This window comes from Botryllus schlosseri, chromosome 1, assembly GCF_051294905.1.
Source record: "Botryllus schlosseri isolate E-star chromosome 1, Bs_hap1, whole genome shotgun sequence".
Lineage (NCBI taxonomy): Eukaryota > Metazoa > Chordata > Ascidiacea > Stolidobranchia > Styelidae > Botryllus > Botryllus schlosseri.
The window spans coordinates 12,248,819-12,266,829 of NC_137236.1; the positions used below are offsets into that span (position 1 = coordinate 12,248,819).

At 39.8% G+C, this 18,011-nt stretch overlaps 1 protein-coding gene across 1 annotated transcript in view; it reads left to right on the forward strand.

Moving 5' to 3' along the window:
- The first annotated feature begins 8,244 nt into the window (after positions 1 to 8,244).
- LOC145441998 (uncharacterized) overlaps positions 8,245 to 18,011 on the forward strand; it is a 230,707-nt gene continuing 220,940 nt past the window's right edge. The window contains exon 1 of the mRNA XM_080319984.1: positions 8,245 to 8,331. Within this exon, the coding sequence (XP_080176110.1) occupies positions 8,307 to 8,331 (25 nt within the window). The 5' untranslated portion in view covers positions 8,245 to 8,306. The remainder of the gene's footprint in view (positions 8,332 to 18,011) is intronic.

Sequence of the window (18,011 nt, forward strand, 5' to 3'; positions counted from 1 at the left end):
GTCAAACGATTATTATGATGATATGAGTCATGAAGTTTTAGCAGTTGTGGTGCGAAGCTGCCTCATGCTTTCTCAAATTAATAAATAAAATAAAATTACGTTATCAACCATTTAAAAAATTTAGAGGTCTCGCGGACCCCCTGAAATTGCTTCGCGGACCCCTAGGGGTCCGCGGACCCCCGGTTGAGAACCACTGCTCTAGTGTCTAGTTGGTTGATGAGGCGCTGTGCCGATGCGGTATTCGGGGCAAGCAAGGCGAGATCGTCTGGGTAGGCAAAAATACTCACGTGGATAGCCTCGGGAGTCGTACGCGTACGGTACGCGTTCCTTGCCGTGGCCGCCATCCAAAGAAGTCCGAGTTGTCCGGAAAGGCCGTTCGTAGCACGAAGTCAAGGATTATCACGAACAAGAATGGTGCCAAGTTGTCACCTTGAAGTACGCCAGCCGAAGTGGTAAAATCTCCGCTTGGACCGTCATCTGTTCGGACTCGCGCTCGTGTGTCAATGTAGAGGGCCATAATGGCGTTCCTGATCACCTCAGGAATTACATAGAATCTGAGGATCTTCGCCATGGCTGGGTACGAGACCGAGTCGAAGGCTTTTGCTAAGTCAACAAATACAGCCACAGCATTATTTTTATGTGAGCGGCAGGTGTCAATGATTGTACGCAGTGCCAGGATATGCTCTGTTGTACGGCGGGATGGTCGAAATCCATTCTGGACACAGTCTGTTTGGCAGTTTGGCGCCACAAATAGCATGATCTACTACAGAAGGTTGATGTCACGTTTCCAAGTGCGTCCAAACGTGTGTCCAAGTGCTAAACGTCCAATCAGGCTATACTCGGTCATTTGAAAAATGAAGCATTTCCGTTATATTCATTGTTATATATATATGTAATATATGTAAGTTCGATAAGGTTCGATATTTTTACTATTACTATTCCCTGGAATTTTGTGAGTCACCTCATGCATTCATTCTACTAACATTCTCAGTAGGCTACACATGAGCTTCAATTGCTTTGTTTATATAATTTTATATGAGATTAAATTTCGTCATTTTCATACCTTTTTATTGCGTTGTAATTATTGCTTCATTACAATTACATTGCTTCATTCACAATTAAATGGCTCTGTATGAAGCTATAATCCGCAACACCCTGATGAATAGTCTTCTTAACCGTGTGGCATGAATATGACTTAAGTAATATGAATAATTACTAGGGATGGTGTGAACCTCTGAAAGGTTCAGGTTCGTGTGAACGTGAACACTTTTGAAATGTTCTGTGTAACGCGAACGTTAACCTCATGACGTCACGTGACGTCGCACTGCTAATTCCGACCCTATATTTCAGTGAAGTGATTTGTACACGATACCTAGCGACGACTCTCGCCACATATCCAATGTCACAATGCTGATGTACATACTCACTTTTTAAACGTCGCTAAATATATCAAGTGGAGCAATCAAATGATATATTAATCTCATAAAATCAATATCTTCCGTCGCTTCGCCAACAATTTCGACAAGGAGATGCGAGGGAATAATAGCTTACACGTTAACGGTCTAGGCCAGACCGGACAATGTACTCGACGTCTGTGTGTTGCTACGTTGATATTGAGCAGAATGTAAAACGGGATTTACCCCAGTATGCGAAATTCAGTTACTTTCCCGAATTTCATTTGCCAGATAGATATCACCTAATATATTAAGAAGGGAGGCCGCTACTTGTTCTGGTAATTAGGGCTGTGAGCCAAAAATATCAACATCTCGTTTCAACTGTTCCGGAAAGATTTTTCATGATATCACCGAATTTAGTTCATTTTTGATTATTTTTTATTTAATTTAAACTAGATTACATGTTATCTGAACAGCCTGTATCAACTGTTTTAGTAAGTCTGTCTGCACTGAAAGCACAAGAATATGCGAAAAGTACACCGAAGCTGTGCTGCATAAAATTATTCTTTTCCGCAGATCCAACACAAAAATCTCTCATTTATTGGTTTTTCCATCGTAATCTTTCATGTTGCAATGCCTGACACTAAATTTCATCTACTTATAAATGTGATTAAAGTGAACAATAAATAGCAGTTAGCCTATATTCGGCAATAACAAACATAGTATGCCTGAGCCTACAAAGAGATGACGATTTGTAGACACCAACGAAATGCAATATTGTTGTTTACCAAGAAGCGGTGAAAGATGTGCAGGATTTGCCTAACTGAAGTTCATAGATACAACTCTGATTATTTACTCAAATTAGCCTTAAGTCATTTGCAGGACAGTTTTCTATTACTCCTTTGACTAGGCAGTGGCCGTAATCTGCCAATAATCAATAATCGTCAGATTATATTTTATCTGAACAAGACACACAATTAACAATACAATAAGACACAATTCGATGTAATGAACAAATAGGACGATGCCGAAAGACCAGTTACGGTTACGGTTTTCTAAACTGGCACCCACCTCAGCCGAGGTGGCCGACATAGTTCCTTTAACGATTGTAGTCTCTATTCCGCGGCTCCATTTTGCTCGTTCCATTCGTCGCTCATTTATTGGGTCCGTTTCTGGGCTTGCTTTGTCGCCGTAAAAACATCGACGCTGGGAAAAAGGTGCCCGCCCAGAATAACCTGAAGCGCGAACCCAGGCCGCCAGGCGGTAGTCGCTTATCGTCACCACTACGCTATCTCCTCCGACATCATGCAAGGATTCCAGCTATCTCGATATATCTCTTCCATTTAGTGGCTATATAGGTGACGCCTTCCACCTCGTTCATAGACTCATATTTCCGAGGTTATCAGGGAAGCGATGATAGTGAATGTTTATGCTCATGCTTATCCATGATCCAAAAAATTTCGTTAGCATCATTTTGACGCGATTTATCTGGTTGCTTGCTTCTGTCATTCCAACCCAGGTCGTTGTTTAGCTAATCCCGAGTAAAAAGCGTTGGTTTACTGTGTATTCGTGACAATGTTGAGGAGTCGGTGTCATTGCAGTTGCTACAGCATCTACTATTGTCAACTTCATTTTTCATGACATCCTATATCGCAGCATCATTCGAACTCAAATCTGTCAGTGACGTAACGCTGCCACTAGAATTTAAGGCGAGTGTACATTTGGTAATAAAGCAGAAGCAACGCTGGGTTAATGCTTCGACTTCTTTTTTTGGATCCAACCTGGCATGTAATTCATGGAAAAATATCTATCATCACGGTGTTACGCTGGCTTTTACCAAACCACAGAGATTACAAATTGCATTCATTAGACTTCACCTCGAGTCCACAAGCGTGAAGTGTCAGTCTAATGCAGGTAGACCGTTTGAGGTGCCCAGCAGTAATCCTGATCTCTCAACGTCATACAAAAGTACCCTACTCTTTGTAAGCTATCTTCGTGACATTTCACACATTGAATCGCTACGTGTTCATCGTGTTCTCGTCACAGATGTGAAAAAAACAACTGTGGGCCGTCACGACACTTTTTATAACATACTTAAAATACACATGAATTAAAATTTCTGAAAATTATAGCAGGGGACAATGTCTGATATTCAAAGCGTGTTGCCTTTGAGCTCATCAATCGTTGGTGATGGGATAACTTTCATTTGACTCTTTCTGTAGCTCAAATGGAAAGGGGGTAAATTACCGTAGTCTACCAGAAAAATAGCCTCCAAATGATAATTTTCAGAATGAAACTAACGATTGTATTATCGTTACACTACAAATCATATGTTAGTAATGGATGAGAGATGATATAAACCAGTGGCTCCCAACGTGGGCGATTTTGAGAAACAATTGGGCGAAAATCCCGAAGAGACGACAGGGTAGGGGGCGATAGCGGGCGAAAATGCCAGTGAGATATATTTAATTAACACGGCCAAAATGCACATGTAGACGGATTATTCTGAATTGCGCAAAAAAAGTTAACTCAACGGCTAGTAGAACCGTTTTTTCCAGCACCTATTCAGAAACATGACCTTTCCTAGTCAATTCACCAGCGGACAGAGTTAGGTGAATAAATTTCTCGTTTACATGTCGTCTTTTGCGGATCCGTGAATATTGCGGGGGCGAAAATCTGTGTGAGAAGGTCGCGATGAGTCGAAAAAGTTTGGAACCACTGATATTAACTAATCTGAGGCCACATTCACCTCCCCGGACCGCAAAACACAATATGTTACCCACTAACCTTCCATCTTCATGGCATATATAGGAAGTAGCAATATCAATATGTCAAAAAAATAGAGCCAATTCGGTAAAAGTAATGGTATTTCCGGACATGGCGCACCTGATGTACGCCTAATTCGTACTGAAAATAGACTGAATCTATAATAAGTAATAAATAAAATAAATAATCTGTAATATATAGCCTACTGAAAAAATTCTTGGCCTGTGGTATCAGGCCTGTTATTGTCGAAATGTCCCACATGTCTTTGCTATGGCTCTCGTACAAATAGAAGTGGAAATCAGTAGGTATCACAGAGAGAGAGAGAGAGAGAGAGAGAAAGAGAAAGAGAGAGGAGAGAGAGGGGGAGAGAGAGAGGGGAGAGAGAGGGGAGAGAGAGAGAGGGGGAGAGAGGGTGTAGTGGGTTCGATCCCGGACTAAAGACTCGAAAACTGGTATCAGCGGCTATCCCGCTAGGCGCTCATCATCTTCGGATAATATAGAGGTGATAAAACGGTTGTGCACGTGCAGCCTAGATGACATTACTAAAGGTATCGCGTCTTGTGTCGCATCTCCTTCGCCAAAGCATATCGGTAGTGCAGGTGATTGGGAATACAATATTTCGAGCAAATTTAGGAGCAACGCACTGTTGCAAAATTTGTACCTGTACCGTCAATAAATATTTGCTGTTTAATAATGTCAGCCTTTGCAGTTCTCTGCTATCTCGCAGAATTTACTTAAAAAACAAACAGTGACATACGCTGACATACATTAAATTGATGTTGTTGGCTTAACTCGTTCCATGGCCTAAAGCTCGCAGGACAAATGTTTTTCCGTAGTAGTCAACTGTTGTATGGAGCAGGGTTGGAATGACTCGAGTCATGACTCGACTCGAGTCAGACTCGAGTCACGATTTTTTTATGACTCGACTTGACTCGAGTCATTTTCTTGAAATAGGAAAATGACTCGACTCGACTCGAGTCAATATTTGGATTGACTCGACTTGTACTCGAGTCGTTACGCATGACTCGACCCAAGTCATTGACTCGGCTTATTTTATATGACTTGAAGATGAAGAAATTTGCGAATCATAATGGCTAGATCAACGCATCCGACGAATTCTGCCGACATCGCTATTTGTCACCACTGCTTTCGTTGCACTTGTCTGATATATCAGATATGCCGCCGTAAAAACAACAGAAAATGATACATAGTAGCAATGCATTGTACAAAATCGTCCAGTGATAAAGAGGTAATAGATCCTCCGCAATTAAAGTACTCAAGACTTTTCAATTATACAAGCAAACAATTGAATCAAAGTTCAATTAGAGCCAATGAAATGACTCAGATGGTGAAGAGACTGATAAGCTCATGTGTAGATTTGAAGGCGATGATTCTTTGCATTTTTATGCGACTAGAAAGAATGAGTATTCAATGCTCTTCAGTGTGGTTCAAAAATGCTTGTCAATTCCTGCATCTAGTGCACCAGTGGAACGTGTATTCAGTAGATGTGGATTCATTCTACGGCCATGCCGCTTTAACACATTTGAGGTTCTCCTTTCCACATTAGTATTTTTGAGGTGTAACTCATTGATTTGATCTGCTGTCTGTGAAAACACACAATGCCCTTCGTTCATTTGACGTTTTGTTAGGTATGTGCATTGTGCACGTGAGTAATAATGAATGGCTAATGTTGTGTGATGTTTGTACAATATGGCTGTTCTAAAATAACTTCTTTTTTATTTTACTTGGTGGTTACATGATAAAATTGTTATGTTGCATAAAAGGAACAATGAATCTGGCTTAATTTGAAAAAAGTGGAATCAATTATCTGAGAGGAGAATATTCTGGATTTGAAAATAAATGGAGTATTTTAGTGAGAAATTCTTTCATATGATATAATTACATAGTAGTAAGCCGACTATTTTTTCATATCCAAAACATTCTAATCTAATAACTTCACTTTTTCTAGTTGGAATTGAGTCAAATTTGCTATGAATCATATTTTTACACAATGTAACAATATCATGAGATAGCCGGTAAAATTCGAAAATCTCTATTTGTAATTAGTCTAAAATTTTCTTTCATAGCATTGCTTTCTACTGGTTGGAATTGAGCCAAATTTGATTTTTAGGCAATCTAGCAATTTTAAGAAGTAGCCAGAAAATTTGAAAAAATGTTTTTGAACAGCCCCATTGTACAATTATTTCTCCAATGCTGTAACTGCGATGTAGTCGGTAATGCAATTGGGAAAACCTTTAGTATAATCAAAAGGTATCTGTTCTGTTGTCACTGCACAATGCACATAGTTGCATGCACGATTTTACAGCATGCTGGCCTGTTGTAAATACCTCTACATAAACATGCATCTATTGATTCTCTATCAACTAGTATCTTGACGTGAATTTGTTGGTTCTCTATCAGATGGTATGTAGACGTGAATTCGTTGGTTCTCTATCAGCTATTCGTGAGCTATCGTCGATGTGTTCATAATAAAAACTGAATGCTTGTATTGGTGATGTATCAGACTGACAAGAGAGATATTTGATTTTAAGTTCTAAGATTAGTAAAGTTATCTTTAGCATCGGTAAATGAGGCCAGGACCTGTCCGTTATCTGCCTAAATAAACACGTGCCAAGACTCTGATAGGGACAAAATGAGCATGTTTCGCAAACAGGGAATTCGATATCACCCAAGCAGGATTGAAAACATGAGTTGAACATGACTTCAATACTGTGACTTGGACTCGACTCGAGTCATAACACAATGACTCGGACTTGACCCTTTAATCGGTGACTTGGACTCGGACTCGAGTCTGTGATGAATTGAAAATGACTCGACTCGACTCGAGTCAAAACCACAAAAGTATGATTGACTCGTGACTCGGAACCATGTGACTTGGTTACAACCCTGGTATGGAGCATATGAGCGGATGGATTAATTAGTGAAGGTGTAGCTACAATTGAGGGTCATAGAGAGCTAATCTATATTGCTCGATAATTTCCCAAAATCTGGGCGTCATTCTCATGACACATAAAAATAATTCTTTGGTTGACATTGGTGACAAAACATGAAGACCCATATTCAACTACAGACTGTCTATACAGCGATCAGTTATACACAGCTATACTAATAGTGACTTCGTGTCATGCCGTAGCGCGACTCTAAAACAAGTATCTTAGTCAATTAGTCGCCTTATAATTGCGCTGTTGCGAGTGGGCCGCATACTTTTATATAGAATCGTATTGAGGACAATGTAGCCTATACTATGAGTTAATATTATCGCGTTGCGATTTGAATTGAAAATTGTTATGTGTCATGACTAAATGCATTTCTACGAATATATGGTATCTTCTTCAATTTGAATTTTTACTGAAACGGCCTCGAATTCACCCATTTATTGTACTCGACCGATCGCAATACTTGATTCGTATTGCTTATCAAATACTCGTGAAGGCTCTAGTTCAGAGGTCTCAAACTCAAATGTGCTTGCGGGCCAGTTTTTCCGTTTTGACGACGCCGCGGGCCGCAGCATTTATAGGGGTATTCTATGTCTTAACAAGTAGGCCTTATTTGGCGGGCCGAGAAACGCTAAATGCCTGATAGGAATATGTGAAACTATTATTAATAATGACGAAATTAAGTCGTGAAACGGAAAAATCTTCGCGCCTCGCGCGTCCATAGCTAGTTCCAGATAATATTCATAACATGACCACTCGCGATTTCGGTGGGTATAGTAAGCCGATCTGAATAAATAAATCAGTCCGGAGCTCATCAGAAATGGGCATGGGCAATTTAACATTGGTATTTGGCGTCCAGTTGGTTCATTATGACTACTCCCTGAAATGCGGCTGTAGGCTACATGGGTAATTGATTTGCTGCCGTGAATAGCAAAATGGTTGTCAATCCTTGATATAGTCAGATACATCGCAACAAATCGAAGCTAATGTTAGTAAGAAATAACCCGAATATCCAGATGTCGGTCTCGATTTTCCGCGTCTTGAAAATATTAGCAGATAGAATAGCTCGAATGGAGTGTTTAATACATATATATCTAATGGAACTGTGATCAACCTGCCGTTTTTTCATTATACTGGTACTATACATGCTACGACCGACCGAGACCCCGTTAAATAAATCTGACTGCAAATGGACGATGATGGAGAGATCTCAGGTACAACTTTCACAAAACCCTATGTTCAAAAGCAGTAATTCAATAAACTAGCCGTAAAATAACAAATTTTCATGCGATGTAAAAATCTATTTATCGTGACAGAGAAGCAACTCTATGGTTAGCTAATTGAATACGTGATGAGCTTCTTGAAGGTACAGAACTTCAATATACAATTGAATAGTATATTCATATTGAAATGAACCCGAATATTCTCGACTGACACTCGTCAGGGGTAATCGTCAGCAACTAGTAGAGAATGTACAATGTTCTTTCCAATTCTCTACTAGTGGTTTACGAATGCCCCTGACGGGCGTCAGCCGAAAATATTCGGGTTCATTTGAATATGAATATACTAAATAAACAAATACTTATATTTGATCGACCCGAATACAAGAAATGAATCGTTACGTCATCTTTAACCATCTTACAGCATAGATTATATGAGTGGCATATCAGTGGATTTGCATTTGCAATCCAACAAATATTTTTAGTAGCCTGATACAAAAGTATCGAACATATATGTAAATGTATCAGTTAACTACTGTACAGGCACTGTGTACTCATGGTTTAGTGTATCCTCTGCAGAATAGCCTCATATCCCGGCCACCTATATGGTTGGAATCAGACTTGTACAAACTATTGAATATTCAAAACTAGGAAGTATAACTAGATCTAGGACTACTGGTTTTCCAAACCATCAACTATAGAACTAGAAATAACGACTAGAGCCAACTACAAAAGACGACTGACTTTGTACTGACCGTTGGTTCAGGGCGAATAATTTAAGTAATGCATGTAAGTGTAGTTAGATGTGTAATGTGGTTGATTTTGGTTTTTGTGACTCACTGAAAATCTGGAGCGGCCCGAAGGCTTGCCGATTAGCGTATGACAGACCTGGTCATGTTACGGCCCACGGGCCAAATCCGGATCGAGTAAAGTTGCTTGAAATTTGATTTATTCATTTGAATTAATATTAAAACCACAAAGGGTGTATAAATCGAACCTAGAATGTGTTTACTTTGAAGGCTGCGTCGTGACTATTGACCTATATATTTTAATATATAATAAAACCACGGGATATATAAATCAAACCGGAAATACGTTTACTTTGAAGGCTGTTTGGTAGACATTTATGCACCGTGGTTACGCAACTTGATTCGTCGTATGCGAAATTTATTCACGATAAAGTCGATACCACAAGGGTTAATTTACGTGAGGATGATGCAATAGACACACTGTCACTCGGCTGAGACTGCGAGAAGGCGTATTGCAGAAACCATGGCTGCAAAACTACCAAAACAACAAGGCTATTTTACCAATTTACATACCGCTCGGCATGTGGTGACCAAGCTATTATATTCTTTACATTTTGGTGTCTCGATCGAAGGACATACGTGGGGGTTGGTGTGAATGAACTCAGTTAACAATGTTTCTTTGTTTACCATTGATTTAATTTATTAGTGGAATAAATATTATTTTTTTGTACTCCAACTTTCTAATTGCGTAATAGCAACACATCCACCCGGCAGCTTGTGTTAACAACGCAATTCAATGCGTTCAATTAAGAAATTAATATACTTTAGAATAAAGTGCAAACCTCTGACTTGGACAGCCAGCGTATTTCTTGCTTCTCATTCTCAGAGAAATTATTGCCTACCTCAAGTCAATAAAGGTTAAGAATTATACTGAACTGAATTTGATTTTCTTAGGCAACTCATTAATTTTGATTTTATCGGAAATATCAGACATATAGTCGACATTTTGAAACGACGGGGTTTGGAGTTTGAAGTGGGAGAGATTTCTACCCCAAAAAACCTCACGCTGGCTATGCCACTGTTAGTAATGACGGCTCCAAGCTAGCATTGGCTGCACAATGCACATTCAACAGAACAGCGGTATCACGATTCACGCAAAAAGACGACACTAGTGTTCGACAAGTTGTTCGGCGACTAAAATTTTTCAATTGTGCAACTAAAACTAGAACTACCGAATTTTCAAAATCTGCAACTAAAACTAGAACTGGAACTACTCACTTTTGAAAATTCGCAACTAGAACTATAACTATCCAATTCATAATATACGCAACTAGAACTAGAACTAGATCTACTCAGATCTCCGTTAATTATAGTTGACCGTCAACAAATTAAATGGCTAATTTGTACCAGTCTAGTTTGAATAGGTTCATCAATTGAACGATAGCCTCAATATTGTCTGGACTCAATAATTAGCCCCTAACTCTCATATCGACATTGTTTCGCTTGGCTACATTTTCCAAGTATCTTATTTGTAGGCTTATAATAGGCAGTGTTCGCACATGTAATAGAGGGCTGTTCGACTGTCTCTACTAACATGCATGAATGGCACCGGCCATCTTCGTCTCAAGTTATCAGATCAATTACATGTAAATTAATATGCTGTTAAATATACAATTGCAAGCCCCGTTCGCGATTCGAGTACCGTGAAGTTGTCATAAGAGACAAATTTGGGTAATATACATTGAACATTGGTTAGGAAGAGGCAGGTAAAATTGAGCCAGTGTTTTAATAAGTTGTAACTAACAATATTGACAGTATATTAAAGTGGAGAAGATTATTAAACCGCAGGCTTAGATCAACCTCGTTGCGACAGACTTTGATATACGGAAATGTTATCTGAAAGACATTCGCTACAATACGACGATCGCTCGTTGTCAAATGAATTGAGAAAGAATTTATTGAAATCAGAGCTGCTGGTGTATATTGAGCTATGTGGCAACGATAAACATGTCTGGCTGCTTTTCCTGGTTGCATTCGTCAAACCAAGGTTTGGACTATTGTGCGATACCAAACGCATGCGGCTCGCAGACGCTGATTTTCCGGCCCGCAACATCTGCGATGTTTACACTAGTCAACACATGTTTTTAGGAAGACAAAGTGAGTATAGGGTTGGGGGCTCTGAAGGGCACTGATTTCGAATATGGCCTTATTTTTTCAAATTGGCTCTTATTTTGGAGATAACCTATGGGGCTGTTTCGACTAAAATCTTCCATTATCGCTGTAATCGCTAGATCAGGGGTGGGTAAACTATAGCCCGCATGCGACGCACCACGCCTTTCGGTGCGGCCCGCGAGAGTCTAAAGAAACTTTTTGAAAATTGTGATAAAATGCGTAGTAAAAATCGAATTATTGTAGGAACTTGATTAATATTTTCTTAGTATATTTAACCATGATAATTCCAAGACAGTGGTTTTCAAACTGATGGGCGCGCCCCCCTCGGGGGCGTGAAAGCATCTGAATGGGCGCGAAACTGAGCTCGACCGAAAAAAAAATTTCATCCAGTTCATAATTATTGCTATATATTTAGTCTGAATTACATGTTTAAAAATATTTCATCCACAGTCGTAACCTTCCACGCCATCAAACTACCCGTCAGGTTTGCTAGCATCCTGGTTGCGTTTCGTTATATGACGATAAGGGGGCGCGAAATCTTTGACCATCGTAAGGGGGGTGGGGGGCGTGTCCAAAAAAGTTTGAGAGCCACTGATCTAACGTAAATACTTGATATCACAGCGGGATAGCTGCAACGAGATTGACATAATTTGGATCACCAGTGGGATTTCAGATTGCCCACTTCATTTTTATTTTATTTCAGTGATGTGCTTATAAAAACCGATGTGGGCGTGTCTTAGGTACATTCGTTGTCTGTATACGTAGAATGGGGGTATTTATATTTTATCTACACATAGTAGAAGCGTGTTTGAAGTTAACATGATTATGATGCTGTCAGCACTGTGTGTCCTGGAACTGAGCCAAAAGTGGAACTACTAAATCTATGAACAGAGCACTGCTCACATATTCATATTTCAATCCTATTTTAAGAATCGGGCCAACCGATTTTTATCTCTATAGTTTTGACAAATTGGTTATTGAGGTCCGCCTGCCTATGAAATCTCGCCACTATATGTTTCTGACGTGTGTACGATATCATCAAAGCAATATTTGACTTGTTTTAAATAAGCACATATATTGTCTCCATGTCCTCACTATATAATCAAATATCAATATTGCGTTTTGGTTTTATAATCCCATTTTTATATAGTGCAGCCCGTGATTGATTTTGAAAGTTTGCCCACCCCTGCGCTGGATAAAAAATCGGCCGAGTCTTACGATAAAGTTTAGAAAATCAATCTACTTCCTATTGTTACCCACAAACGACTCTTTCAAATCAAAATACAGCAACAGCACTGTATTTAGGGGTATTCGACTTTGAACGCAATTTCTGCTGGCACAGTATTGTTAAGGAAATCCGATGTGTCATATTTGTCGAAGAACAGTAGTTGTAACGAAGCGTGGAAGCTTAAAATGATACCACAACTGTTTGTTCCGAAGTTGTAGCCTATACATCGTCTGATGTTATAAAAACGTTGATAGCTAGGTGTCAAGCCCAGCAATATATACTTCGAGGCATTGTTAAAATTGCCGAAGACGTCACAGACACATCAGAACGTCAGAACCCCTTTGAATTTTTATCATAAGTATCGTGACCTGTGTGAATGCTGGTAATTTTGCACGCAGATTAAATCGACTATAGAGAATAAATATTCGCAGAAGTACTCGGTTTTGTATCGAGTATAAATTTGGTCTCCAACAACGTTTTCAATTCGGATTTGAATCTTGCTGCTTGATTGCGAAGAGTCGATACTGCATGTTTTGTGACTTATGTTTCACCATAAAGATCAAACTCAACAGTTTTGTATTGTTAATTCGAGTCTATAAATATTCAGTTGCCATACCCCATGTCTATGCCAAATGATTTTGGTTTGCATTGGCCAATATACCCGGAGGTGGTTGGTAACGACGTACCCAAGTAGTTTTCCTCCAGAGGTTACTACTTTCTAAAGTAGATTTATTTATCCGCTACTTCCGCTTCGTCGTATTTTGGGGTATGACTTACTTACTTTACGCAATTTACAGTTTGGGAAGTAGAAGTATCGCGGTTCCCGAAACGCGGTTCCCGCGGTTCCCGAAACGCCAAAAATAACTCGGCCTGCGTATATCACAGCTAAATAAGACTACAAACACGTTAGTCTTTTTGGAAAAGTATATGCAAAATATATGTGCAGTTGTGCACACTGCACACGCACATCCACTTGGATTTCGGAACTAATAAGAGGTTTATACCTCAGATCATGTAGGCCCGTTTGGTGAAATTAGTATAAATTGATAGGAAATAATCAAAGGAATAGTGTCAAGACAATGTTTGATGGATATCTGTTAGTAGCAACATCCAATATTTTGATCTAAGTCAAGAGAAGGAACCAGTTGATAAAATAAGAGTTGATCGCGAGGCTGAATTTAAATTGACAGCTCACAAGTGTAATATCATCAGCCAGTCCCATTCATTTGTCTGTAGTGTCATAATGGGAGAAGCAAATGAATTTGTATTAACGTTCTGTTCAGATTCTTACATAGTCTGTTACGCTAGTTTTCAGTTTCGGATACCTAACTACTCAAGATAGTCGGGTCCATGTAGAGACCGGCAATCATTTATATTCAGAAGCGTTAGTTATAGCATGTAGGTATAGATCAGTGGTTCTTAACCTTTTTTCCTCCAGCGCCCCTTTTCGGGAAATTATCGTGCTCCAGCGCCGCCAAACCCCATTTTGTAAGGAATGTAATAAAGACAATGGGTAAGAGGGATAGCCGTACCAGCACTTCCTCAAACCCCCTGAAAACGATTCTCTTGTGTACCCATAGCGTGATGAGCAAAACTTCTGGGGGTATAGCCCCCAAGAACCGCATGAACGTATTAAACTAAAGTAGGCACACGATTCAAAATTGGTATTTCTTCACCGGCAACAATATTTCTCTGATGGATGTTATTTGTCCTGTGTGGTGCAGATTGCGACGACATGATAATTCGGCACGAGCGATTTAAGCACGTATGCACAATAAGACTTATATATACATCGAGGTTCACGGTCAACATAAGTACAACCCTCTTCAGCTAAGGTTTTCTAGCTGACGATCTTTTGTCACACTTCTCGGAGACCGATATTGGCCGGAACTTCATATGGCTTTGTGCATCGTGGCGTAGTAATGGCCGACGCCGAAATGCCTATTTCTGTTTTCTATACTTATGCGTGTTTTTTCGTGGGGAAGTAGTCAAAACACGATGTGTAATTTATGTCCATTCTCCGAAATAATTTAGGGCACCGTTCGAGCTCAAAATTGGGGGTTAGGGTTGCGGCAGTTTCGGTCCTGGTAAGAGGTCGAAGTCCAGTCGGTCTTTTCGGAACTTAAGTATTATAAATATTTTGCGCTTTAATCGCGCTCGAGGACCATTCGACCATATCAGTGGTACTTAACCTTGACTCCAGCGCCCCCCCCCCCAAGGAGCGCTGGCGATTTGGAAGGGGCCGGAAACCCTCAGGGGGCGATATGGGGGGCGCTGGGATCAGGGGGCGATACGGCCGCATGCGGCCCGCCAGAGCATTTTGTGCGGCCCGCGACGACATTTTAGATTTTTATTATTTTGTCAATATATAAGTGTCACATATATATTTTCAGGTTATAAAGCAAAAATTCCCACTTAAATTGCTCCGAAAGCCAGAAAGTATTCATCAAACTTCACTATCAAAGCAAATGCAAACGCTACCATGCAGTGGAAGATTCACTATTTCGTCACATTTCCAATTCATGATGACAAAACACGACCCTTGGACGATTCGTGACTGAAATTTGTGAGTTGGACTCGGACGCAAGCTTTCTTAGAATTACTCAGACTCGGGCTAACTCGATGGCAAAATGAAAATGACTCGATTGGACTCGGAGTGATTCAGAATGCCGTCATATGCTTTTCAGAAGTATACCCGAATCCTGGATTGGAATTACAATGCTCAACCTAAAAATGTTTTGATATCAGATCAGTCTGTTTTATCAATCTGTTAAATTCAAAATAGTCATAGTAGCTGAAAAATTATAACCCGATAGCTTCTATGATGGAATCTGGCATTTTCCCACCCATATGGTGTATATATCTTATAATTAATGTATATTAAGTACAACAACAATTCTATTCAAATAGGTATAAATGTGATGATTCTTTACGTGCCAGGTCTAAATTGATACGAGAGTAAATCAAATTCTGACGATGATTGATTACTACCAGTCTGCTGGATCGGCTCACTTTCAATGGGACAATTCATCCCCACCAAATAAGGCCTAATTGGAAAGACATAGAATACCCCTATAAATGCTGCGGCCCGCGGCGCCGTCAAAACTGGAAAAATGGCCCGCGAGCACATTTGAGTTTAAGACGTCTGTATTATATCATGCAGCGCACAGCGTGTGGAAATTGAAGAAGGAGGCACCGTATATCACATTAGAGAGTGAAATCCCCTTGTACATCAAATTTGTTTTTAGGCTTTGTGCACGAAATGAATAACTAAATATACTTGTATTTGAGAGCTAAAAATTAAATCGTCAGGATATTTTCTCATCGCATCACAAATGATGATGCTTATCTAGTGTTGTGGTCCACAACCTCACATGAACGTTATATAATATGAGTTGCTTTGTTAGGAATACATTCATGTTTGAATAAATAACTAGGTACAGTACTGAATTCAATGTGAGCAGATCTATGCATCCCATTCTCTTCCACAATTAAATAGTATATTCATATTGAAATGAACCCGAATATTTTCGGCTGACTCCTTTTGTTGTCGTGTACCACCTAAAAATAGTACATTGAATGCTCTCTCATTCAAAATTTCATGCTGGTGACGTAATATTTTGTGATACGATTGTTGATATACAATGCTCTTTCTAATTCTCTACTAGTTGGAGACGATTGCCCCTGACGAGTCTCAGCCGAAAATATTCGGGTTCATTTCAATATGAATATACTATTTAATTGTATATTGAAGTTCTGTACCTCCAAGAAGCTCTTCAAATCTTTCTCAATTGACTTACTTAGTCACACAAAGCACTAAAACAAAATCCAATACCATTAACTTCCCTGTATTGCTAATCGCAGATGTGAATTCGGGATGGTTCGAACCACAGGATATGGGACCGTGCCCGATTGTTGCTAGAAACACCTTGCACCCCACAGGACAAATAACATCCACGAGAGAAATATTGTTGCCGGTGAAGAAATACCAATTTTGAATCGTGTGCTTACTTTAGTTTAACACATTCATGCGGTTCTTGGGGGTTATACCCCCAGAAGTTTTGCTCATCACGCTATGGGTACACAAGAGAATCATTTTCAGGTGGTTTGAGGAAGTGCTGTTACGGCTCTCCGTCTTACACATTGTCTTTATTACAATCCTTACAAAATGGGGTTAGGGGGCACTGGAGCACGATAATTTCCTGAAAAGGGGCGCTGGAGGAAAAAAGGTTAAGAACCACTGGACTATATTAAACCATATGATAATTATATGTGGTATATTCAGGGTCAAATCAAGGTATTTATAGCAACAATCGGGCACGGTCCCATATCCTGTGGTTCGAACCATCCCGAATTCACATCTGCGATTAGCAACAATCTTGGAGTATTTGGTTGTATTAAGCTTTAAAGTAATCTAGGCTATAATCTAGGCTATATACCCATCCAAGAAACAAAATGACAAAGCCCGGAACAAACGAAGAAGTCATCTTGCTGAGACTGAAAAAGATGGAGAGTAAACTGGATAATACGCTCGCTGAAGTCAAAGTGTTAAAGGAAGAAAACAAGGAACTGCGCAACATCATCTCAGAACTGCAGACTACAGTTGAAGATATCAAAAAGTCTGGTTCTGCCGTAGAAGAACTGCGAAAAGAGATAGAATCTTGCAAGTCTGGTATGGAATTCATGAATGCAGAATTTGAGGACACCAAGAAAAAACTAGAACGCGCCTCACAAGAATCCATGCTCAACGAACACGACAAATTTGAGTCAACTATGAGATTCCTGAGCAAAAAAATATCTGACCTAGAACGCACCAACGACAACGTGGAGCAGCAATCTCGAAACAACAACCTGGAATTTCATGGTGTTCCCCACTCCGAAAAAGAAAATCTGCCTGAAACCATCATGAAAATAGCTAACGCCTTGAAAGCTGAGATTACTGCGCCACAGATTGTGCAGTGTTATAGAGTGCGCTTCAGAAATAAGGACAAAACAGGACCCGTTATAGCCAAATTCTCTTCAGAGCAACCAAAAAAAGAATTCCTCAAAGTGAAAAAGGCCAAAAGGGATATCAAGGAGTTTGGTGTAGATGGAATGAAACAACTCTTCATAAACGAAAATTTAACAAATTACAGAAGAGATGTTCTCTTTGAAGCGCGAGCTGCGAAACAAAAGAAAAGCTTCAAATACCTCTGGACTGCAAATGGAAATATCTACATGAAAAAGAATGATGGTGCACCCAGAATCCACATTGAGTCAAAGGATGACCTCGATAAACTCAAATAGAAACTGCTATACTGCTCTCTCACTGCAAACGCAACCCACACTAAAAAATGGCTCAAAACTTTTTCAACGTGAGCAACTGCAGATCTATCAATTCAACGAATAGTAGTGATATCCCCTCATCTCAAGGAATTTTACTTGCACACTTAAACACAAGATCCCTCCAAGCTCATCTAGATGAAATTCCCCCCTGTTTGAAATGTTCAATTGCTCACCAACCCTCATCGGAATCTCTGAGACCA